The sequence below is a fragment of the Lutra lutra genome, chromosome 12, assembly GCF_902655055.1.
Source record: "Lutra lutra chromosome 12, mLutLut1.2, whole genome shotgun sequence".
Lineage (NCBI taxonomy): Eukaryota > Metazoa > Chordata > Mammalia > Carnivora > Mustelidae > Lutra > Lutra lutra.
Genome location: NC_062289.1, coordinates 62,421,654 through 62,445,892, shown reverse-complemented (window position 1 = coordinate 62,445,892; position 24,239 = coordinate 62,421,654). Strand labels below are relative to the sequence as shown.

The 24,239-nt window shown below is 38.5% G+C and overlaps 1 protein-coding gene across 6 annotated transcripts in view; it reads right to left on the bottom strand.

Moving 5' to 3' along the window:
- Window positions 1-24,239, bottom strand: part of CEP192 (centrosomal protein 192) — a 135,270-nt gene that overhangs the window by 13,276 nt on the left and 97,755 nt on the right. For all 6 annotated transcript variants that reach the window (XM_047698551.1, XM_047698552.1, XM_047698553.1 and 3 more), the window contains 12 exons: window positions 23,378-23,468; window positions 23,045-23,221; window positions 19,808-20,068; window positions 19,443-19,558; window positions 17,700-17,809; window positions 14,037-14,187; window positions 8,298-8,473; window positions 7,571-7,694; window positions 5,545-5,650; window positions 4,906-5,113; window positions 2,415-2,494; window positions 1,405-1,500 (listed from right to left, as the gene is read on the bottom strand). In XM_047698551.1, coding sequence (XP_047554507.1) covers window positions 1,405-1,500; window positions 2,415-2,494; window positions 4,906-5,113; window positions 5,545-5,650; window positions 7,571-7,694; window positions 8,298-8,473; window positions 14,037-14,187; window positions 17,700-17,809; window positions 19,443-19,558; window positions 19,808-20,068; window positions 23,045-23,221; window positions 23,378-23,468 — 1,696 coding nt within the window. The remainder of the gene's footprint in view (window positions 1-1,404; window positions 1,501-2,414; window positions 2,495-4,905; window positions 5,114-5,544; window positions 5,651-7,570; window positions 7,695-8,297; window positions 8,474-14,036; window positions 14,188-17,699; window positions 17,810-19,442; window positions 19,559-19,807; window positions 20,069-23,044; window positions 23,222-23,377; window positions 23,469-24,239) is intronic.

Here is a 24,239-nt window from a genome sequence, read left to right as displayed (position 1 = left end):
TTATATTTAGGTCTATGGTCTACTTCAAGTTTCTTTTTGGATATGGTGTAAGATAAGGATCCAACTTAATATTTTTGTAGGAGAATATCAGTTGTCCTGGCACTACTTGTTCAAAATATTCTTTCCCTACTGAACTGTCTCAGTACCCTTATTGAAAAAAATCAACTGACCATAAATATGAGGGTTTATTTAGGGACCCTCAAGTCTATTCCACATATTCTATATTTCTATCCTTATGTCAATACTACAGTTTTGATTAGTATGGTTTTGAAAATGAGAAGTGTGAATCCTCTAACTCTATTCTTTTTCAAGATTGCTTTGGTTATTCTGGTTCTCTTGCATATCTACATGAATTTTAGGATCAGCATGTCAATTTCTTTAAAAAACAAACAAAAAACCAAACACCACCTGGGATTTTTTATTGAGATTATATTGAATCTGTAAATCAATTTAGGGCATACTGCTATTTTAGTAATGTTAGATATTCTGATCCATGAACACAGGATGTCTTTCCTGCTGGTTTTTTTTGCAACCCTTCCCCCACTGCCTTTGCCCCAGATGTTGAACTTTTGTTAAGCAATGTGTCTGTTCCTTATTATACTGCTTTGCCATTACTGTGGGCTGGGAAATGAAATAAACTACGCCTTAGAAGAGTATGCCTTTCCAAAAAAGTCAGAAACCTTCTGGAAGCCTGTTACACAGACCTAGTAAAGTGCACAAGGTTTGTGACTATCATTGCTCAAAGATTCTTGTATAGTCAGTAATGAGTCCACAACTATAGTCTAGAACTGATTACCAGTCTGAATCTCTGAATAAATGGACCAATGTCATATAAATGCTATAGTTGAAATGCATTTCAGCAGTTAGCAAATGAAAAAATATATTACTGAGACCAAGTGAATGACTATGTCACTAAAGGATATCTGAAAAAACTATGTCAGGTCTACCAATGGATTAGAACTTAAGAGGATCATGGTACTAAAAGGATCCATCACCATTTGCCCATGAAGATACACTGTTGACTATGACATGAACACAGTTGTTCTTGAGTGGTAGCAGATTATTACGGCTGGTGGACAAAATACTGTCTAGATTAGAGCTATTCGAAGTGTGTTATAAGTAATGGCAGCCTGTGGCCACCTGAAGCGCTTATATCAGAATGTAAATCAATCCTACCATTAAGCATGGCATTTTGTTTAGCTATTTAGAAAGCAAGAGCTCTGCTGCAGGAAGCAGCCCACTGACATGCACTGAGGCAGGTCTTCTCCTGTGGAAAGCTGGTTGTTAGCAGAGCAACACTGGTCTAGGTGAAGCTGCTACTCTGGGTTTCCACCAAATGAAGGTCCCCCGGTTAATTGACACCATGTTCTTACCAATGGCTATGAAAAAAACGTCAAAACTCACCTTCCGAATTCCACGGCTTTCCAATATACCAGAAATAGGAGAACATATGAATGCTGCATAGGTAGCTCTAAAAACATCTCCACTGTCATCAACTCCCTACAATCATTTAAGCAATCAAATGAAAAAAACAGAAGTCAGAGTGACACCATTACCTTTATGGTTACCAAGGACACACGAACCCATTTTGCAGGGGCCAGGAGAGCTCAGTGCCCGCCTAGTAGTGGGAGCACTCCTTAACTCTGCTCACAAAGCCCATGCTGACGCCCCTCCTTCCACCAGCAGCCACTCCTTCCTGGCTAGTCAGCTTTAGGATGGTGCTCATCCTGTTCAAGGGCGGCCGCTCCTCAAGGACCCTGAAGACCCTTTGCTGAATGTACATTTTAACATCATATGCAATATCAGTTATTTTTTTTCAGTAGATACAGCACTATTTTTGCACACATTTTGTTAGTGTGAGGGCTCCAAACTACCACTGTCACACAAGATACACGGCAGGAAGGACACAGCATTCTAAACAACATGGGTGATGACACACTCAATTTAGGTATAGAGCCCGCTGCTGGAGACCATCTGCAGTACAGAATCGGCTAGCACTCACTGACAAAGAGCCTGTCTCCTACACTAGCTCCTACTGGCTGAAAACACGGAACAGCACCCAGACTGTGGAAAAGAAAAATGCACGTGCATGTGCACATGCACACAATATTCCATAATAAAACTTTCATGTTTTTTCAAAATAGTTATTTTCAGATAAAAATCAGGACTGTAGGAGGTAGCATTAAATGAGCAAGCACATATTTCCAAATATACTTTCTAATCTGACTCTAAAAACAATCTTGTGAAAAAGATGGGGCATGTATTAGGCACATCTATAGAGAAAATCAAGTAAGTGAATTAGTGGGACCAAAAAACCCCCAATAATCTCAACCTATGTTCATAATTCAGTATAAAAACACCCTGAATAAAGTTTAAACATTAAAACGAATATATCTAAGGCAATTATTACTGACCTTGACGTAAGGTGGAGCTAAGGATGACAGATGCCACTTCACTTCTGTGTTACCATGATTTTCAAGTTCCAGAAAATTTTCTACAAGAACACATATGTCACAAGTCAAACAATTCTTGGAGATATAAGTAAACAAGCAGATTACTGTGATACTGTATAATAATGACTAATTACCTCATCAGAGGGGAAAAATACACTCATCAGATCCTCAGAGGAGCCCCATGGGAATTTACAGTATTTTCTAACAAAATCAAATTTGACAGATATCTTGTTTTGGATTTAATCAAAGGATAATGAAGGGCTTAAGCAAGAGAGCTGCAAGATGATTTCCATGTTAATTTAAAGAGTTACTGGCTGCTGTGGAGAGGAGAGACCACAAGGGGGTCAGAGTGGACGAGGATCCGTGGTAAGACGCCTCAGCAACAGCTGCGTGGAGAGAAGACACGTGGGGTAGTGTCTATCAGGCTTGAGTCAAGGAAGTGGGAGGAAAAGGAGCAGGCAGACAGGGGATCCATTCTGAACACGAACTACAAAGGACTTGCTAGTGGACTGTGTGGGAAGAGGGAGAGAGCAGAAAGCAAATAACTTCCAGGGATTTGGCTTAATGAGCAGACAGCAGGGCCACTTACAGACATGGGTAGGGCTGGAGGAGAGGCAGGCTTCATGGGTAAAACAGGAGTTCTGTTTGTGAGATGCCAACAGGGCAGAAACTGAGCAGGGTGCAGGAAGAGCAAAGAGAAAGAAGGGGACACAGGTGGGCCCAGGAAGAAAAAGAGTCATCAGTGAAACCTGAGGAGGAGCCTGTGAAGCAGGGAAAACTAGGAGAGGCACAAGAAAGTAGTCCAAGGAAGGAGTGGTTGACCTCAGCCTTGAGGGGTCAAATTAACAAAGACCTATCAAGGAGACACTCCCTTTTCAGTGACCTTGATAGTGGGGTCAAGGCAGGTGGCAGCACCAATTTGGCTACAGCCTGAGGAAATGAAGGCAGGGAGCACAATCCTTCCATGAGGAAGGGGTGTCAAGGAAGCAGGGAGAGCAGTAAGGAGATGTGGGGCCAAGAAAGGCATTCCTTAGACACGTGATGGCGGAGAGTACTGTGTGCCAATGGAAAGGCATCAACAAAGGGAGAAGCTGAGGACACAGGAGGGAAAGGGGCAGAGGAAGGCCCTGAGATGGTAAGAACAGATGGGCCTAGATTCCAGGCAGAAGGATTCATTTGGGATGCAAGCAGAAGCCTCCCATTTAGTCTAATGGCTTTTGTATTTGCAATGATGTGTGAGGCAAAATCCAGAGGTGGAAAGAGAAACCAGGAGCCGGGGAGGGGCATGAAGAGCGAAGTTGTCGAATGACTACAGGAAACGGGAAAGGACACACACCAAGGAGGGCTGCTAGAACAGCCTGGTGCCCAGTGGCATCTGAGAACAGAAACCACAAATGTGCGGGTGGGTGCAGCCAACGTTTCCTTTGGCAGCGAGGTTCGGCTACAGGAGACATGGAGCTGGGAGGCGGCTGGGTCTGACTTGGCTTAGGATCTTGCCGCGCAGGAAGGCAGAGGGAGGGGCACACAGCAGTTAAGAGCATTCCTAGGGCACTAACTGCAGTGACAGATGACAGAATTCAAGCAGAAGTGGCCAAGACCGGGGTGCGGGCGAGTGAGGAGGTAGTAGGGCCAGTGGCCTAGACATCAGAATGAGGCCAGAGAGCCGCTGGAACTCCTAGAGGACACGAACGGGGAGGATGGAGTGAGTGGACAGGCGATGACCAGGGAGGGACAGGCTTGACGGGCAGTGGAAATTGAGTGTGCGTGGAAGACAAAGCCAGTGAGAGAGACAGGGAGTGAGGGCCAGGTGACAGAAGGCCCACAGCCTTTCCAACAAGTCCCACATGCAACCCCAGTCACTTAGACTGAGCCATCACAGGGAGGTGAGGGGGGGCAAGCAAAAGAAGGGTTCACAGGACCCTGGAGGAGTATTAGCAATACTGAGTACCTACTATGTGCCAAACACTATGCCGAGCGCCTTAAATACCTTATTTCATTTATTCCTCAAAGCCCTCCGTGAGAGTCGTAGACTAGGATAGCCATTTTACAAATGGGGAAACGGAGTGTATCTATCTAACCTCTTTTAGTGCTTCAAAGTATCATTAGTGAGGGACAGAACCAGGTTTTACCTACTTTCTCCTCTTCTTCAGCTGCTAACTAATTAGCAGGTCTGGTAAAAGACCCAGTGAGAACTGGGGAGGGATGGTTCTGACCAGGTGGAATCTGAGACTCCCAGAATACACAGAGTTCTCAAATACCTAGATTTAACATTTTATAATTTTTAAGCTCCTCCAATCTGGCCTGTGATTGAAGTGACTGCCAATGACAACCTGAGTATCTCCTGAAATAGGGGACAATATTATCCTTGTCACTGCAATGAAGGTCACTAAAAACAGTGTTAGACTCAACAAAACCGTGGTTATTTGAATTATATAACCTTGTGATACCACACCTGAGGTTTCACCAGGTTCTGTTGCAGGAAAAGTAATAGTCTTATTTCTTATCTCAACTTTTGTGGAACGTGGTTTTGTCACTGGTTTCACCAGATGACTAACTGCAGGCTCAGCTCCTGGAGAAAGGATTCCAAATGTGCTGGTGGCCAAGTGAGCAAGGAGTTCTTTCTGGGTTAAGTCTTCTCGAATTTGAACTTTCACAATTTTCTGAAATGAGCCAAATAATTTAGGCGGTAAGACACAAGTGGATCTATCATTTTAAAGAAACAATTCTTATTTTTAAAACATGGTGGAGAAAAGTAATGCCAAACAAATGAAACATGGATGGATTAGAAAATTTATTCAGATCTCAAAGTAAATCTTTGACTCTCCCAATTCCCTTCTTTTTCAATGCATATTTTACAAATCAATAGTGGTTTCTAGGCTCCACTCTCCATTTCTGCCCCCATCCAGGAGAATCGTTCAGATCACTAACGGAAAAAGTCTGTGCTAAGCTCTCTATATGAATACGTCTAGCCGGGCTGAAAGGACAGGCCCCTTCATTTCACTTCTGAAAAGTAAATGCTAATAAGGATCACAACACTTAAGTTGCAAAACAGGAAAAATGCTGCTTAAAAACAAACAAACACTTAAAGTACCTTCTGTCCATTGTCAGAGTGTACATAGATTAAACCACTCCATGGGAACATTGAATGTTTTGTAGATAAGGAGGAATTAGGACTCACAAGAATTTGTAGCTTACTCCTGGAAAAAATAATTTAATAATGAAAACCAAGAATATCCTATACTTGAACAGCAACAACCACAAGTTATAAATACTGTTTCTATCAATGCCCAGCTCTTCTTGTTGCTCACAAAGAGCAGAGAAGAGGTGAGATCCTGTACATGTCTGATTCTGCAACAGCCCCAACTCGTGGCTCACAAAAAGTTGAGTGGCATAAACCCATGAACCTAAGGGGAAAACTCATGTGAAAACAGACCATATCGTAGAAATGCCATTTAAAAAGCAATTCAAAATAAGAATTTCTAGAGCGCAGGACCAATATACAAAAGCTCTGAGCCACCTGATAACAAAGAATGATACAGTTACCGTACACAGAGAATGAAACAGCAGGAAAGAAAACTGTAAGAAAAAGGGAGGGGGATGGAAAAGAAATGAAAAAGACTCCTTTTTTATCCAATTGCTAAAACTTTCTGAGCTCACTGTCCTCTTCAAGAGCTATGGAATGTCAAAGATGACTTTTAAGGGGTGCCTGAGTGGCTCAGTGGGTTAAAGCCTCTGCCTTTGGCTCAGGTCATGATCCCAGAGTCCTGGGATCAAGCCCCGCATCGGGCTCTCTGCTCAGCAGGGAGTCTGCTTCCCTTCCTCTCTCTCTACCTGCCTCTCTGCTTACTTGTGATCTCTGTCTGTCAAATAAATAAATAAAATCTTTAAAAAAAAAAAGATGACTTTTAAAATGTGGACAATGTAATCAGATTTGTGACTTAGAAGAAACAAAAAAAGTTGTAAAAGATACTTTGGCGCACATGTCAAAAATGGCAGAGCAAGCGTGCCTGGGTGGCTCAGATAGTTAAGCATCTGCCTTCAGCTCAGTTCATGATCTCAGTGAGGACTGAGTTGGGCTCCCTGCTCAGCGGGAAGTCTGCTTCTCTCTTCCCTCTGTCCCTTACCTACTGTTCATGCTCTCTTTCAAATAAAATAAAATCTTTTAAAAAAATGGCAGAGCAAGATTATTTTCCATTCCTAACAGCTAAATGTGTGGGATGATGTTAAAAGTTATTAGTGAACAATCTGTTCTATCATTTCCCTATCTTTTCAACCGTTAATTAGTAAATGTTTAATTCATTGCTTTGGTCCTACGAACGTTTCTCTGGAGTATCCCTAACCCTACCTTAGGTCAGTATTAGTCAACTATAACTCTTCTAAAATGCATACTTCACCACTTTGCAAAAGTAAATAACTTCATATTGCTCTTCTGCGAAGCTTCCATTCCCAAATAGGAAGCAACCTGCAGATGTGAATGTTCTGTGCCAACCCAGAAGAAGTCCCTGAAAAGCTGCAGAAGTGCAGCTTTACCTCCTATTAATAATTAAGCTGCACAGAGAGGACAACTGCTTATCAGCATCTGGTCCCCAAGACTTCCTTCTTAGAATATTATTTGTAAAAAATGGCCAGCCAGGTTATGGTTCAGACATATTAAAAGTCGGGAAACTTTGTCTATAAAATGTCTGTTAGACAAAACTAGCAGAATAAGTTTAACCAGACCCAAGGTAATGAAGGACAGAACCATCGGGGCTTTAGGGACCACCACCCCTCATCATCTGCCCAGCTGCATCTCCTGCTTTGTAATTTGGTATGCAGAGTAACATGTCCGCACAATCTGATGTTTTCTACTTCAGGAAATCTTTCCCACCTCACTCATATCTCTTAACTCTTTTAGGCTATATACACTGTAAGTGCCCATGGACGTGGGCTCTACTTTGCTAAGAAGTATGAATCTTGAACTTCACTGTGGTCAGTCCCACAAAAACACAGGGAACTCTGTATGGGGAACATATGGCAAAATTCTACTGAATAAATTAAAATGGCATAATATCTAATCCTTCAAAAGTCACCATGCCAACATCTGAACAACACCTCGAGGGAAGGGAAGTCATACTTACTCTGGTGGGATAAATCCATGTTGTGGTGTTACAGTAAGGCAATGTGCCGGCCAATACAACTCAAATTTCAGTAACCTAATGGAATTATTTAAAATCTGGAAACATGCAGTTTTTGCCAGATCACCTATTATATCAGAGAAATAAAATATAACTTACATTTAGCATTAGTGGAAAAAAACCCAAATGTTAATAAATAGTAAAAAAGAATCCTAAATACATTAGTCTACCAACTTAATTTTACTTTATAGGAATTTCAAATCCCTGGTAAAATAAAACCATTGTGTTTACTCTTAAACTACAATGATACTGAACAAAGAGGTAAAAGGACATCTGGAAATTGTTACCATCTGGTCTTATCTTGGGCACATACATTGGTACCAGATTTATTCCTACTCTAAAGCAACTATATCAATGTGAAAAGTAAAAGATGCCAAGTACCAAATGAGATCTTTGGGGCAAGGGATGTGGTGGGAGAAAGGGCCCATGGACTAGTGGCCCAGCCAGATGGAGAACTGGAAGCTTGGAATGAGGACAATGGCCTTGTGCTAGACAATGCAAAGGTTGCGTGTGAGGTAGGTCTCAGTAGGGGAGAGGAGGACCTGCATAAGCCATTTAGTCACATCTGTATACACTCCACGTATATTTCCTAGATGAGCAATGGGCTCAGAGTGAGTACAGCCCTGGTTTCCAGAGTGCACTGCTGTTGTGTTGTTACTGATATACTCACAAGAGGGGGCCATCAAAATCAAGTGTTCAGGCTGGACAGTCCACATTTCCTTAGAGGATGATTTATCTTGGAGTGGGCAAACAGCTTGTGAAAGAAGTGGAGAACCTTGAGGACCCTTAACTGGTAAAACATCCAAAGAAACATTGCCACCATGTTTCCCAGGACCGTCAGATTCACTATAGAAACAGAAAGAGAGATGGGGAGAGGAAAGAAATTAAAAATGATAAAAAGCTGGGGCACCTGGGTGGCTCAGTCATTACGTGTCAGCCTTTGACTCGGGTCAAGATCCCAGGGTCCTGGGATCGAGCCCCATATCATGCTCCCTGCTCAGCGGGAAGCCTGCTTCTCTTTCTCTCGCTCCCTTACTTGTATTCACTCTCTGGTTGTCTCTACCAAATAAATGAATAAAATCTTAAAAAAATATAAAAAAATAAAAAGCTTATGACTAAGGATGTTAACCATTTGCCATGCACTGTAAATGAAATACTGTGTTTTCTTGCCAATATTTTACCGCAATGGTTTACTTTTTGGTTGTATAGAAGCTGTATATTAAAATATTATATTTCTGCTTTTTAAAAAAGATGAAAAGCCAGACCATGTCATATTTTTATATTAATTCTTCATAAATCTAAAAACATTTAGATAAAACTGAAAGTGCATTATGGAATATACTGTGTATGTTTCATGGAATAAAAATTGTTCACTGTGTTTTTTTTTTTTAAGATTTTCTTTATTTATTTGACAGAGAAAGAGATCACAAACAGGCAGTGGGGGGAAGCAGGCTCCCCACCAAGCAGAGAACCTGATGAGGGGTTAGATCCCAGGACCCTGAGATCATGACCTGAGCCAAAGGCAGAGGCTTAACCCACTGAGTCACCCAGGCACCCCTTTACTGTGTATTCTTAAAGTAATGTATAAAAATACAGTATAGTTCAAATATTGTTATACTAATCTTTCATTAGAATGCTGATTTAATTTCTTTCCTGTCTTGACTTAGCATGCCATCTGAAGTCTCTTAAAAGATTTACGAGAAAACCACACAATATTAAGAATTTTTAAAAAACAAAACTCTTAATATATCTATAACTGTACAATGATAACTGGTTTCATGATGCTAACATTAAAGAAAGTCTTCTGGGCAAAGTACTATGGTAAGAAATGCTGATAAGGTTTAAGATTTTTATTAAGTGTTAAAAAGTGTTTAGCCTTAGATTACAAAAAACTGTGTAATTCTAATGAATTTTGTAATCATAGGAGCATATGATTTAACAAGTTCACTTGGGTGGTACCCAAATTCTCCTACCACAGAGGAGAGCTCCATCTTTATTTCAAGTAGACACTCAACAGACAAGAAGAATCTTCTCCTCACTCTCTTACCCATTGCCCTCTCACCTGCTCCTTTTCCAATCAGACCTCTACTGCCCCAGAGACAGAGATATAATGGAGGTACCAGCTAATAGTCAGAAACAATTTTTTACAGATTATAGAGCTGCTTCTTGGTTGTTTATTTTCCTAAAAGCCAGCTCCTCACAATTTAAGTGGTTTTTGATATAATTTTTAATCTATTTAACAACTATTTTAAACTCTTTGATTGAATATCTTAGAAAAGAATTATCAGGGCGCCTGGGTGGCTCAGTGGGTTAAGCCGCGCTGCCTTCGGCTCAGGTCATGATCTCAGGGTCCTGGGATCGAGGCCCGCATCGGGCTCTCTGCTCAGCAGGGAGCCTGCTTCCCTCTCTCTCTCTCTCTGCCTGCCTCTCCATCTGCTTGTGATCTCTCTCTGTCAAATAAATAAATAAAATCTTAAAAAAAAAAAAAAAGAAAAGAATTATCATTAGAAGCATAGGAATCCTTTTAATATATTGTTAAATTCAGTCTGCCAATATTTTGTTGAGTATCTCTACATCTGTATTCATTAAGGATATGGACATGTAATTTTCTTTTTTTTTTTTAATTTTTTAAATTTATTTTCAGCGTAACAGTATTCATTGTTTTTGCACCACACCCAGTGCACCAAGCAATCCATGCCCTCTCCAATACCCACCACCTGGTTCCCCCAACCTCTCAGCCCCTACCCCTTCAAAACCCTCAGATTGTTTTTCAGAGTCCATAGTTCTCATGGTTCACCTCCCCTTCCAATTTCCCTCAACTCCCTTCTCCTCTCTAGTGAAATAAGTCAAGCAGAGAGAGTCAATTATCATATGGTTTCACTTATTTGTGGAGCATAACAAATAGCATGGAGGACAAGGGGAGTTAGAGAGGACATGTAATTTTCTTTTTCTAAGGTGTTTCTGCCTGGTTTCGATATCATGGTAATGCTGGCGTAATAAAAGAAGTCCTTCTTTCCTTTTATTTTTTGGAATAATTTGAGATACTAGCTTTAGTACAGTGAAGGGAATCATCAAAACAAAATGAAAAGGCAACCTACTGAAACTACTTACAAATCATTTATCTGATAAAAGGTTAATATCCAGATGACAGAAAGAACTTATACAACTCAGTACCAAAAAAAGGAAATAGCCTGATTTAAAAAATGGGCAGAGGACTTGAATAGACATTTTCCCAAAGAAGACATACAGATGACCAAGAGGCACATGAAAAGATGCTCAAAAAGAAAGAAAAGATGCTCAACATTACTAATCATCAAAACCACAGGAAATCACCTCATACCTCTCAAATTGGCTATTATCAAAGACAACAAAAAAGTGCTAGCAAAGATGGAGAGCAAAGGGAACCCTTGTGCACTGCTGGCAGGAATGCAAACTGGTGAAGCCCCTATGGAAAATAGTATGGAGGTTCCTCAAAAAATTGAAAGTAAAGGTACCATATGATCCAGCAATTCTACTCTAAGTGTTTATCCAAAGAAAATGAAAATACAAATCTGAAGAGATATATGCATCCCCACATTCACTGCAGCATTATTTAAAATAGCCAAAATATTGATGCAACCTATATCCTTGATAGATGAATGGATAAAGATGCGGTTTATATGCCCAGTGGAATATTAGTCATAAAAAAGAATGAAATCTAACCATTTGTGACAACATGCACCTAGAGGGTATTAAGCTAAGTGAAATAAGTCAGAGAGAGAAAGACAAATACTAAATAATTGCACTTATATGTGGAATCTAAAATACAAAATGAATGAACAGACAAAACAAAACAGAAACAGAGTCTTAGACCCAGGAAACAAACTGTTGGTTTCAGGGGGTGGGAGAGGGGCTGGGAGTGGGTGAAACAAGTGAAGGGGATTAAGAGGTACAAACTTCTAGTTAAAAAATAAATTATGGGGATGTAATAAACAGCTTAGGGAATACAGTCAATAATATTGTAATAACTTTGTATGGTGACAGATGGTAACTAGACTTATTGTGGGCACCATCTCATAATGCATAAAAATATCAAATCACTATGATGTACAACTGAAACTAAAAGGATATTGCATATGAGTTGTCCTCTAATAAGGTTTTTGTTTTCCGTTTTTTGTTTTTTTAAATACAGGGAAGAAGGCAAGCTGGAATGAGATGGAGGCACTAGGGAGGTGTGTGAGCCCTCAGTTGGTGGCTGCAACTTCCAGAGAACTCTCAGCCAATACGAGTTGGCAACACTGTGCCAAGGAGACAGCCCATGTGATGAGAAGACTGGTTAAAAACAGGAGAACTGCGTAAATCCAAATATACTGAGGATATTGAAGCCAGGTTTCTCAGTACTGGAGATATCAGTATAAATTCATGGTTTCAACATATTTATAAACGGATTTGGATACATGGGGATTTATATATAAATACATGTATTTCCTAGCTGTGACCACTGAGGAGTCCTAGAAGTAGTAACACCTGAAAAGCAACAGCACACTTACTACTCATATCCTGGTTTCTAATACTATTCTCTACCAAAAGGACTTAGGACTTCTATTCCAGGGCCGGGACAGGGAAAGTATACATGAAACCTAGAATATCCATCGTGCCAGTGAATAATGAGCCAGGTTAAGCGACCAAATGGTGACAGTAAAGGATTAATACTGAATCCAGCAGTCTGCCCTGATGTAAGTAAGTACATAAAAGAGGGTAAGGTAAGTCTCTTCCTCATTGTGAAAGACAACTAGAAAACGTAGAAACACAGAATTAGAAAATCACCATTTGGTAATTAAGACAATACTAACAGGATTCAGGCAATAATCATCACTGGGGTGCTACAAGTGTGAAAAGGAACATGATACTCATTATCTCTAAGGATCTCCCTTTAAGACATTCATTAACTATAGTGGAGAAACTGGCAGACATCATTTTAATTAAGCAATAAAAACATTTCTAGTAATGGGACAAATCAGCATTGTTCATTACCTGAGAAGATGTACCGAGAAAACAAACAGCATCATTTCCATGGTGTGAGGGACATTTTACAAAGTAACTGTCTATACTCTACAAAAACATCAAGGTCACTGGCAAGAAAACAGTTAGCAGCTTGCCTGCACCCTTTCCCCCTTTTTTACTAGGGAATGCCCAGGAAAAAAAGAAGGATGACTTGGTCAAATTCCCTGTGATCTTCCTAATGACATCTCCCAGCAAACACACTAATTTACTTTTCTATGGAATGCTTATAAAAGGATATTCCTGGTCCGTCTAGTATTGGTTATGGTAAAGAAATCTGAAATTTATGAATTTATGTGGCACAGTTATTTGAAAAAATATCACATAAAGTATGTAATTACACAAGTATAAAATAGCTTTTGTAACTGAAATAGCTCCCCCTTTTGTGTAAGCAACGGATAATCGCATGCACAACTTAAGAGACCTCATGTTAAATTTGAACCAGAGTATTTTTTTAAAATTTTTTAGTTTTTCTATAAACATATAATGTATTATTAGCCCCAGGGGTACAGGTCTGTGAATCACCAGGTTTACACACTTCACAGCACTCACCATATCACATACCCTCCCCAATGTCCATAACCCCACCACCCTCTCCCTAACCCCTTCCCCGCCGGTCATCCTCAGTTTCTTTTGTGACAGTAAGAGTCAGAGTAGAGTATTAATGTTGCAAAAAGTGCCTAGGAAGCATCATTAGCAATCCCAATTTCCTCATGTTTTCATCTAAAATTATTACTAAAGCTTAGTTCTGGGTAATTGATTCTGTGGCTCTGGTTTGATGATGCAACCCTCTTTTCTTTCATGAAAGAGGACAGACTGAGGAAGTGTTCTATGTTGAAAAAAGATAAAGAAGACAGGCTAACTAAATGTAAGGTGTGATCTCAGATTAGACTCAGAACCAAAGAGGAGATTTCTTGCTTATTTCTTTGATTCAAATACATAAAACTTTATTAGGGAACTGGGGGATTTGCATGGAATCTGTGGACTAGATCTTAGCACTTTAACAATACTAAGGTCCTAATTTTGATGGGTTTACTATAGCTATTTAGAAGAAGGTCTGTGTTTTCAGGAAACTTAGGACAAAGTGGTCATTATACCCGCAAATGATTCAGAAAAAAGTTATATATATACACGTATAAAATAATAAGGTAAATGTGGTAAAATGTTAGCAACTGGGGAATCTCAATGGAGGCAGCATATATTCTATTTTTAAACTCTTCCACAAATTTGAAATTATTTCAACTTAAACTAAAATATAAAGATGAAATAAACATTTTGGGAGGCAAAAAAGTACAGAGAAAAGATCAGCTCTACTATGAATTAAATTATCTTGAAATCTGGTGAAAGATGTTTTGTTTGTCTGTTTTACCTTTTAGATTCTGAGTCAGCTTTGGAAGAAGACTGAAGGAATTCACTGCTAGACCTGGAATCTCTGAATTCTCCAATTACTGAAAGTATAATTTTACGCATGTTTCCATAAAAGAGCTGAATATCATTAGGCCGTTGGGGAAGATCATATACTGAAATAGAAAATAATGTTTGAAATACATGAATCTTCACATAATCACACCACAAAGTAACAGATAAACTTACACATTAACCACCACAGAATATTATTTTCTTAAGAAGGTTGAGGATGAGTGACAATTGATGTTTACCTCTACTGACTAGCATGAAATTATAGGCAGCTCAGGCTCTGGCCTTGAATTTGGCAACTTAATCTCTCTAAACCCTAGTCTCCTCAAGGATAAATATAAAGTAACAATTCATCTCAGGGGTTATTGTGAGCATTAGAGTATTAATATGCTTAAAACTCCATATGCAACGAGCTGACTGTGGGCCAGGTACTGTTCTAATCCCTTCGTGCATATTAATCTAGTCAGCCTTCACAACTCTTTGAGGTTGGTATATATTATCTCTACTTCAAGGATGAGGAATCTGAAGCACAAAGAGGTTAAGGATATACAATTTATAAGTGGTGGTCTCACAGACATTTAACTTTAGCAAATCTAGAAACCCGGAAATAATACTACTAAATTTGGCAGTTAATAAAATAGTGCTAGAGTTGAACATCTCTAGCTTAGTCCACCCAAATTTGTATATACAAGAAATTTTACAGAACATTCTTGTATTCCACATTTAAATAAAACATTAAGAGGGGAGCCTGGGTGGCTCAGTCAGTTAAGCCTCTGTCTGACTCTTGTTCTCAGCTCAGATCTTGATCTCAGGGTCATGAGTTTAAGCCCCACATTGGGCTCCATGCTGGGCATGGAGTCTACTTAAAAAAAGTAATAAGCTGGACATTAAAAATTACACTTTTGGGGCGCCTGGGTGGCTCAGTGGGTTAAAGCCTCTGCCTTCGGCTCAGGTCATGATCCCAGGGTTCTGGGATCGAGCCCCGTATAGGGCTCTCTGCTCCGCAGGGAGCCTGCTTCCTCCTCTCTCTCTCTGCCTGCCTCTTTGCCTACTTGTGATCTCTGTCTGTCAAAATAAATAAATAAAATATTAAAAAATTACACTTTTTATTTTTATTCTTTTAAAGGACTTTATTTATTTATTTGACAGACGGAGATCACAAGTAGGCAGAGGAACGGGTAGAGAGAGAGGAGGAAGCAGGCTCCCCGCTGAGCAGAGAGCCCAATGCGGGGCTTGATCCCAGGACCCTGGAATCATGACCTAAGTGGAAGGCAGAGGCTTTAACCCACTGAGCCACCCCGGCGCCCCAAGAATTACACTTTTTAAATGAAAAAATTTTTAAAAGAACACACTAAGTGTAAATTGACATTTATAATAACCAAGATACTGGACTATAAAAATTTAAATCAAGTACAAAAATATTTGCCGCAAATTGTATCATTTTGCAAAAGCAAGATTATAAATAACTGTAATGGTGATGTGTTCAAATAACCAAGTAAAAAGTTCAACTGCAACATTCTCACAGGTGATCTACTATACTAACCAACACAAGACAAAGTGGGATTGGTTCCTCCTTTCCTCTGGACAATAATTATACCATCTCAAGGAATCAATCTAGTACTCTGGTGTCCCAAAGACCTACCTGAAGTCCCAACTCAACCCCATCTTAGATGGAAGTCTTGACAGGTTACTTGAGCTCTTGGTTGGGTTTGTCAACATGACCCTTAACATAACACATTTCTTGAATTTCTGTACATGCAAATCTCTTTGGACTATCCTTCCCCATTCTGGTCCCTACCTTCTGCATCTTGTCAACTTCTCATTCTTCAAGATATTTCAAGAGTCACCTCATTTTAAATGGGGTACTCTTTCTCTACATTCTCCAGATTCCTTTTTGTTTTTTAAGATTTTATTTATTTATTTGAAAGAATGCAGGAGAAGGAGAGAGAACACAGAGTGGGAGGGAGAAGCAGACTCTCCGCTGAACAGTGAGTCCAATGTGGGACTTGATCCCAGGAACCTGAGATCATGATCTGAGCCAAAGGCAGACACTCAACCGAGCCACGGAGGCATCCCTATATTCTCCAGATTCCTAAACACACATCCATCATGGCCCTTTTCATACCACACATTAATCACCTGTCTTCCCCTCAGGCTGTAAGAACCTAAAGGGCAAGGACTGCATCTTTCACCTCTACAGTCTGGCGCCCACCACTCTCAGTACATGTCCATTCAATCAATAAATGAAATGTTGCCGAATCATCCAACTGTGCCAACTTCTGAACCACCAAAAACTCATCTACCTACTTTTAATCACAGTATTCAGGACTGCTGTAGTATGTTACTAAGTGCTTCTGTCTACAAAGTATAATTCAGTTTAACTCCTTTATTTATTGAGATCTTTCTTACGATGAAGGGAGGAGGAAGGTAAAGCTCAGAGGAGATAAAGTGACAGACATGGCTTTAAACTGTTTCAATTCCAAATCCAAGGTTCTTTCCATATTCGGCTCCCTTAACACACTGCTGACAAGATCCATTTCAAATATTTTCACTTTTTTTTTTTAACTAATCCCCCCGTACCTTCCCTTTGAGTAGATGATTTAGACTCCTAATTACCAAAAAGATCACAGACTATTTTACATCACCTCTACATAGGCATAAATATCCCTTTATCATTTCATATTTTAGAAGTAATATATATTTTACCATTAAAAAACTAAGTAACAAAAATGGGGGGAAAAAAACCACTACCACCTGAAACCCTACTACCAGAACATAACCACTGTCAATAGTTGGTGTGTATACTCCTGCAATTTTACCTACATAGCTGTATACAGACACATTAAATTATTTTTACCATGAGATCTTAATATGTAAACTTTAAAACAGTTTTTCTTAATTAAGAGATTTCTTTTGTCATTTAATATAGAATCATATTGTTTTAACAGCTTCAACATATTCTATTACATAATTAAACAATGCCCTATTCTTGGACATTTAAGTTACTTCTGATTTCCTGCTGTTATGAACAACACTGTGGCAAAAATCTGCCCATTTTTACACAATTTGTATGTCTCAGTACATATATTTTTTAACAGTAATAAACACCATTAGATGCTTAAATGATTCAGCTCAAATACAGCTAAAAATCTAGGTTGGAATTATTCCACAGCTGCCTATTTTGGATTTTTTTCCCCACTGTCACATCCTCCTCCATATATTGCACAGCAGACACAGAAATCTCAAAATAAGTTCAAGTTTGCATCATTAAACCTTAAATAGTAATTACTTTGAGTTTAATAATGACCATTCTCCTCCAGTTTATAAGTCTATCCATAGAATAGGTGCCATAATACATTAATAATATCCAACATTTATAAAGCAAAGCTCTCTCATTTTATTTTCACAATTCCTTATGGATGAGAAGTTAGGTATTATAGTTCTCATTTCCGAAAAAAGGAAACGAGCTCAGTGACGTCCAGAGTCATACAGCAGAAATGGGGCTCAAACTCAGCCTGACTCCATAATCTAATACTCCTCCACCCTATAACACATCACTGGACCTAGATAAATCTTTTGAGTCATTTGTAGTAGTTAGACATGTTGAAATTCTTACCTTCAGTTACTAGTAACTCATCCTGAAATTTTTCCGCAAAATCAACATGCTGCAGCACACTATGTTCTGGAAGTACTTGTTCTATAATCCCTGGTTTATGAGATAGGGCTCTGCCAATAGAGATTTTTATTCAAAAATGATTTTACATAAATTAGATTTTCATTAGTGTATTTGGCAAATCTCACAGACAGCATGCATAATGCATTGATATATAGATCTCATGTCTTAAATTCTAATATAAGTAATTTTTAAAAGAAAATCTATTTTGGAAGTTCCTTTCAAAGTTATACATGGTAGTACAGTCGTCACTTTCAGTGAAATATTAACATTAAAACAAGAGCTCCCTAAAATGAGGGTAGAAAGAAGAGTGAAATTAGTTTCTTTTCAGGTCTTACATTTTCAATATTTGTATGAATTTGATCATAGTTAGAAATCTGTCTCAGGAAAGAAAAGAATATGGCAAGAACATGATATGAGTAAGAGTTGTCAGAGAGAGACATTTAAATTGCCATGTGACTGTATTTTACCTGACCTCTTCTAAAGAATCTCTGAGGTAAGAGAACAGAAATGTAAATTTCTCTGTAATACTCAGATGTTCACAAACAAAAGAAATCTCATTACTATGTATATGTGGCAAAGAGGAGTTCTAAAACAATATGCTCATTTCTATATCCCAGTAGAGATAAAGGGGGAAAAAACCTCAAACCTGTAATTTAATTTCTCCAAATGCCAGTTTCTATATTTAAAATACTTAATTGAGAAACAAAACCAGGTTCAAGGTTGAGCTCTTTACATTGGGTCTATTTTAACATCATGCAGCTACCTATCATTCAAGTCTCTTTTTAAAGGGTCCAACAATCCTCAACAGATTAAAAATAAAACGATTTCCTAAATTATGTATCAGAATAACACAAAGCAGAGCACAAAGGGTTGGATGAAGGAAATACTGGTATACTCATGTAACACTCTCCTACTGGGAGTGAATGATTTCCTACTGACAGATGAAATGTTGTGAGCTTCACTTATTTTATATTCAGGCCCTGTAGGCTAGGAAATAAAATTTTATAATGCAAGAACTCTTGAATTCACCATGCAAAAAGTTACCTATGTTTAAATCACACCTAAATCTAAATGTCTAAATTTGATATTTTTGTGTATTAAAGTATATTTAGAAGTACCAAATTTTCTAGAGGCACATGTGTTAAGCTAGTCAAGTTAAATACCCTTTTTAAGGGTATTTCTAAGTACAACTTTCTAAGTACAACTTATTCCTTTTCTAAGTACAACTTAGAAAAGTACATTTCTAAGTACAACTTAATCCTCTCAAATAATTCACAACACTCCCAGAAATACTACAAATAAGTAAGGTGTGTTTATACACAATATATTCTTTCAGTAGTTCCTAAATCTGTTCTAAAATTGACCTATCATCATTAGGAATACCATCCTATTATGAAGTCTAAGGTTCCTATTTGCGTAAAGGAGAAGAAGCACAATATATATGTCTAGAAAAGAAGGCATAATGCAAATATGGCAGATGGGTATCCTACACGCATTTCTTCCTCAAAAATTAGACTATCATAGTGGACTACCAGCTGTACAAATTTTACCAAGATTTTTTCAGCCACTGGTTTACTAATAAGTAGCTGAGCATGTTCTATAACTTTCAAATCCCAAACCATTTTTAAGCTTTCATTATTGCTACTGAAGAGTTTCCAACATCATCTAAGATAAATAACCTACCTTCGATACTGCTGTCTTGAAATTTCATCGCCACCAAAGAAGTATATAGTTGACAGTTCTGTTGTGGTTGTATAATTGCTCTCCCTGACTGATGGATTATATATTATAATAACATCCTGATGCCAAGGAAAAAAAATCATGAGTTGAATATTAAATATTTTTCTTAAGTCATTTCATTGTGAGTTAACTATCATATGAACCTAAACAGTCAATACACATGGATGCACATGACAGAATTTCTAGGAAGATCAGGTATTCCCATTCCTTCATTACTCTCAAATACTAGTTTTTAGCCATAAAATACATAATTCTTAATTTAACCTAAAAATGAGTCCAATATTTTTAGTGCAGAGACTTATACTTACTTCTCGTGATTTTTCTTTGAGCACAAATTTATCTGGAAAAATCCTTAAAACTTTAGGATCCAGCAAAACTTTTTTCTGAGAATCCTTAAAACCTACTGCTTTAACAAAAGCTGCCCGAGAGCCAGTGTTATGAACAGAAAAAACAATTCTACTTTCTTTGCCAGGTATTAAGTCATTCACTGTTACCATGTAACTGTCAGATAACTTTTTAACATCTTCCAAAATAAGATTACTTGTTCCTCCATATCCAGACAAAGGTATCTATAAGCAGAAAATACATATATCCAAAATTATTTTTTATGTAAGCAGAAAGAAGATTAAATTATAGACAGGAAAAAAAAACCCCTCACAACTATTATTTTTTGTGTACTTTGGCTAGTTACCTCAATTCCAGTCCAGCATTATATTAAAGAACTTCTCTTAGGACAAAAACAAATCAAAGAGTTGCAAAATTATTTACCTTCCAATTTTTAGGTATGCTAAATTATTTCATTGTTATACAAGCCAAGCTTACATGATTAAGGAATAAAAGATTAGTATAGATAAACTTGCTTAAGAAGCGTTTAGGGTGAAACATACTGATGTCTGCAATTTACTTTGAAATGCTTAAAAAAAAAGAGACAAATTGATGGATGGTGAGATATGTGATCAAAGAAATACAGCAAAATGTTAACTGTAGAATCTAAATGGTAGGGTATGTGAGGGTTCACCATATAATTCTTCCAACTTCCCAATAATTATCAATTTTGAAAATGAAATGTGTTAGTGAAACAAAATCTATTGTTCTATACTCCTGTTAGCTTTTGATCTACCAGCATGAGAAAAGAAGTGTGCCAAAGGGACCGAACAGAAGCCAAGAACTCAACTCCCAGAGGACAGACCCCTGGTAGCCAGAATGCAGACTAGAGGCAGGCTTTAGGGGCCAACCAGTGTGGTCTCTAAGCCAGGCTGCTTCCACAGGGTTCAGCACTATCAGGAAACAAGGATTCAAGAATAAAGACTATAAATAAAAATGTGAGAAAATAGATATGGTGCTGGAAAACAAACTTTCCATATCCTTTAAAGTGCACTCCTTTAAGTGGCACCTGGGTGGCTTGGTTTATTAAGCATCCAACTATTTTGGCTCAGGTCATGATCTGAGGATCCTGGGATGGAGCTCCTAGCTCAGCGGGAGCCTGCCTGAGATCCTCTCTCTCCTGTTCCCTCGCCTCAGCTCACACACACATGTGCTCTATCTCTCTCTCTCTAAAATAAATAAACAGGAGTACATGGGTAGCTCAGTCAGTTAAGTGTCTGCCTTTGGCTCAGGTCATGATCTCTGGGTCCTGAGATTGAGCCCAGAATCTCTCTCTAATAAATAAATAAATAAATAAAATCTTTAATAAAACAATCTTCAAAAAAATGCACTCCTCGGGCACAGTGGTTTAGTGGCTCAGTGGTTTAAAGCCTCTGCCTTTGGCTCAGGTCATAATCCCAGGGTCCTGGGATTAGCCCCATATTGGGATCTCTGCTCAGCAGGGAGCCTGCCTCCCCTTCTCTCTCTCTCTGCCTGCCTCTCTGCCTACTTGTGATCTCTGTCAAACAAATAAATAAAAAATCTTAAAAAAAAAATGCACTCCTTTCAAAGTGATCTATCATTCCTAATTATTAAACTGTGTTTCAGAGGCGCCTGGATGGCTCAGTTGATTAAAAGTTTGCCATCTGCTCAGATCATGGTCTTGGGGTCCTGCAAGAACCTGCTCAGGCTCCCTGCTCAGAGGGGAGTCTGCCTCTTCCTCCCCTTCTGCCCCTTCCCCCCATCCATGCTCTCTCTCTCTCTCTCAAATAAATAAATAAAATCTTTTAAAAAATAAGGTAAAATGTGTTCCAAAGAATGTCTTGCAAACTTGAAAATATCAATAGCTTATTTTGAGTTGTGTTATACACTTAAATTAAATTAACGTTTTGAAAAATTAAATTAGGGACCTCATAAATTGGTATTGGCTTGCCCATGTAGTCCTCTCCACAAACCACCTGATTCTGACTTGAAACCAGACCATCAGGTTATGTGGTACTCTGGCACTGTGTCCTCGGCTCATATAGAAGGATGTTCTTCCTAAAGACAACACTTACATGTTTTGTTTTGTTTTGTTTTGTTTTTAATTAAGTAAACCCTACCCCCAACGTGGGTCTAAAACTCAGAATCCCAAGATCAAGAGTCACATGCTCTACTGACTGAGCCAGCCAGGCACCTGACCACTTACATCTTTAAACAATTTTGCCCACCACAGCTCATGGGGCCAAGGTGAGAGCTCCACAGAGAATATGTCAAGCTTCAGCATCAAAAAAAGCTAGATTTGCCATAAAGATCTACTGTTTTAAAAAACCATTTCAGGGGTGCCTGGGTGGCTCAGTAGTGAAGCACCCAGCTCTTAATTTTGGCTCAGGTCATGATCTCGGGGTCATAAGATTGAGCCCTGTGTTGGATTCTTTCTCTCTCTCCTGCTGCCCCTCATCCTATCCTCACTCACTGTTCAGTCTCTCTCTCTCAAAAAACAAACAAACAAGCAAAAAAACAACCTTTTAAGCACTGCTAATCTTGTAATTCATTACATTCCTTCTCTAGCACTAGAAAATGGACCAACATTTTAGTTCCAACCCCACAGCCAAAAACCGGGTCGTTTTAAGGTATGCACTTTTATGGAGTACACTGTGTTTGATTACCCTGTCCTCCTTTCTTTTTCTCAATGATATACCAACTTCATCTCTCACTGCTCTAAATAAATCTAAAGAAATGAGTTGAAATCCTTTTTTAAAATTATGTTGGGAAGAAACAAAATATAAAAAGCTCTCGTCTTTGTATCCCTAGTTCTGGATGAGTCTAGTAAATGGTGTCAATAGATATGTTGCTAAATTGAAAGAATACAATTTACTTGGAAAAGTAGTATATTAAACAATTTGATCTGGTTTTACCAAAAAATGTGTTCCTGTTGGGTACACTTCAAAATTCTCAAGCTGAAATGAAACTTAAAGGCACAAGAAGAGATGGTTTCCTATAGGAATACTATGAGACTACTCTCATAACACAACACTTGTACAAAGTACATTAATTACTTCGTAACTTGTTTGTAAAGCAAGGCAATCACCTATTCTGACTTACAAAAAGCAGAGTATACAAAATTTACCAATATTAAACTAATAGTTACAACATGTAAAAAACTCCAAGGGACGAAAAAAAAAGCAATAAAATCATCTTACCGTGAACTTAATGCCTGGTTGTGATCGAATTCCCAGTTGTTTAATTTCTAGTTTAGCCAACATACAAGATAATCGAGTAGGTGCAAATAACACAGAGATGTGAATGTCTTCTTTTGGACGCATTCTGATCTCACAGTTACTGGTTAGTCGTTCTTCTGAACCAAAAGTGTGCTGAAGCTATAATTTAAAACAATCACTGCATACAACAAAAGCAGGAGTCCAAATAAAACTATCATCAACCAACCCAAAGCTTCAAAGATGAAGCACCACCCAATGGTCTGCACATGTAAGTGGTCTAAAAGAACATGGAACAGCACCAGGCACTCGACCAACCTGAAAGCAGTCCTGGTCTTGTCCTCTGATGAGCAGTCGCAGATGTTGGGTTGTAGATGTACAATTATTGCGTAAAGCTAGCTTCTGAAGCCTAAAATAAACAATTACACATTGTAAATGTAGTTTCCCTCCATGGATACTGCTACAACTATAAAACCAAAGCCAATTAAAACCGACTGCAATGTTTAGAGATGGGCTGGATTACATACACTACTTTATTAGCAGCCTGGAAAGGTATCTCCACAGTCCTAAGATGCCACAATTCTGAAAACATACTCAAAACATTCCTCTTTGTCAAAGAAGCTCTTTGGGTTTAATCATTCTCCTATTATAGCTCCTTAGCGGACCTTGTTATTTACACTACACATAGAAGCCTTAGCTGTCTTGTAAAACAATCAAATGAAAAACCAGATTAACAAATTAAGTCGCTAAGTCAATACTATGTTTAGCTTGAATTCCTAGCTTTCATGCGAACAGAGTCCCAGGCACACCACTTAGATGTTTCACTCTAAGAGCCTCATTTGCACAAATTAGTCTTTTAAACAGTACATTGAATTAACCATACTTTTAAAACGTTGTGATATGCAAGTACAATAGACTATGAATAACAGCTGGCTGGTGGTTTTAAAAAAAACAAAAAACAAAACTCCTTCAGTCTTTGAAAATACATGAATCCTCTTCATTGGGAGAATAGAAAATCATTAGTAAGTCTCCATTTTATTCAAATTCTGAATAATGGCAGTTACAATATTTAAACTGTGGTCTATGTCTTGTCCAACTTGGGATAAAGGGGAAAGGGTGCTAAGCTTAACCTCAGAATAAAATGCAAGACCTTCTGCTATCAGCATACCCAAGAAAAACA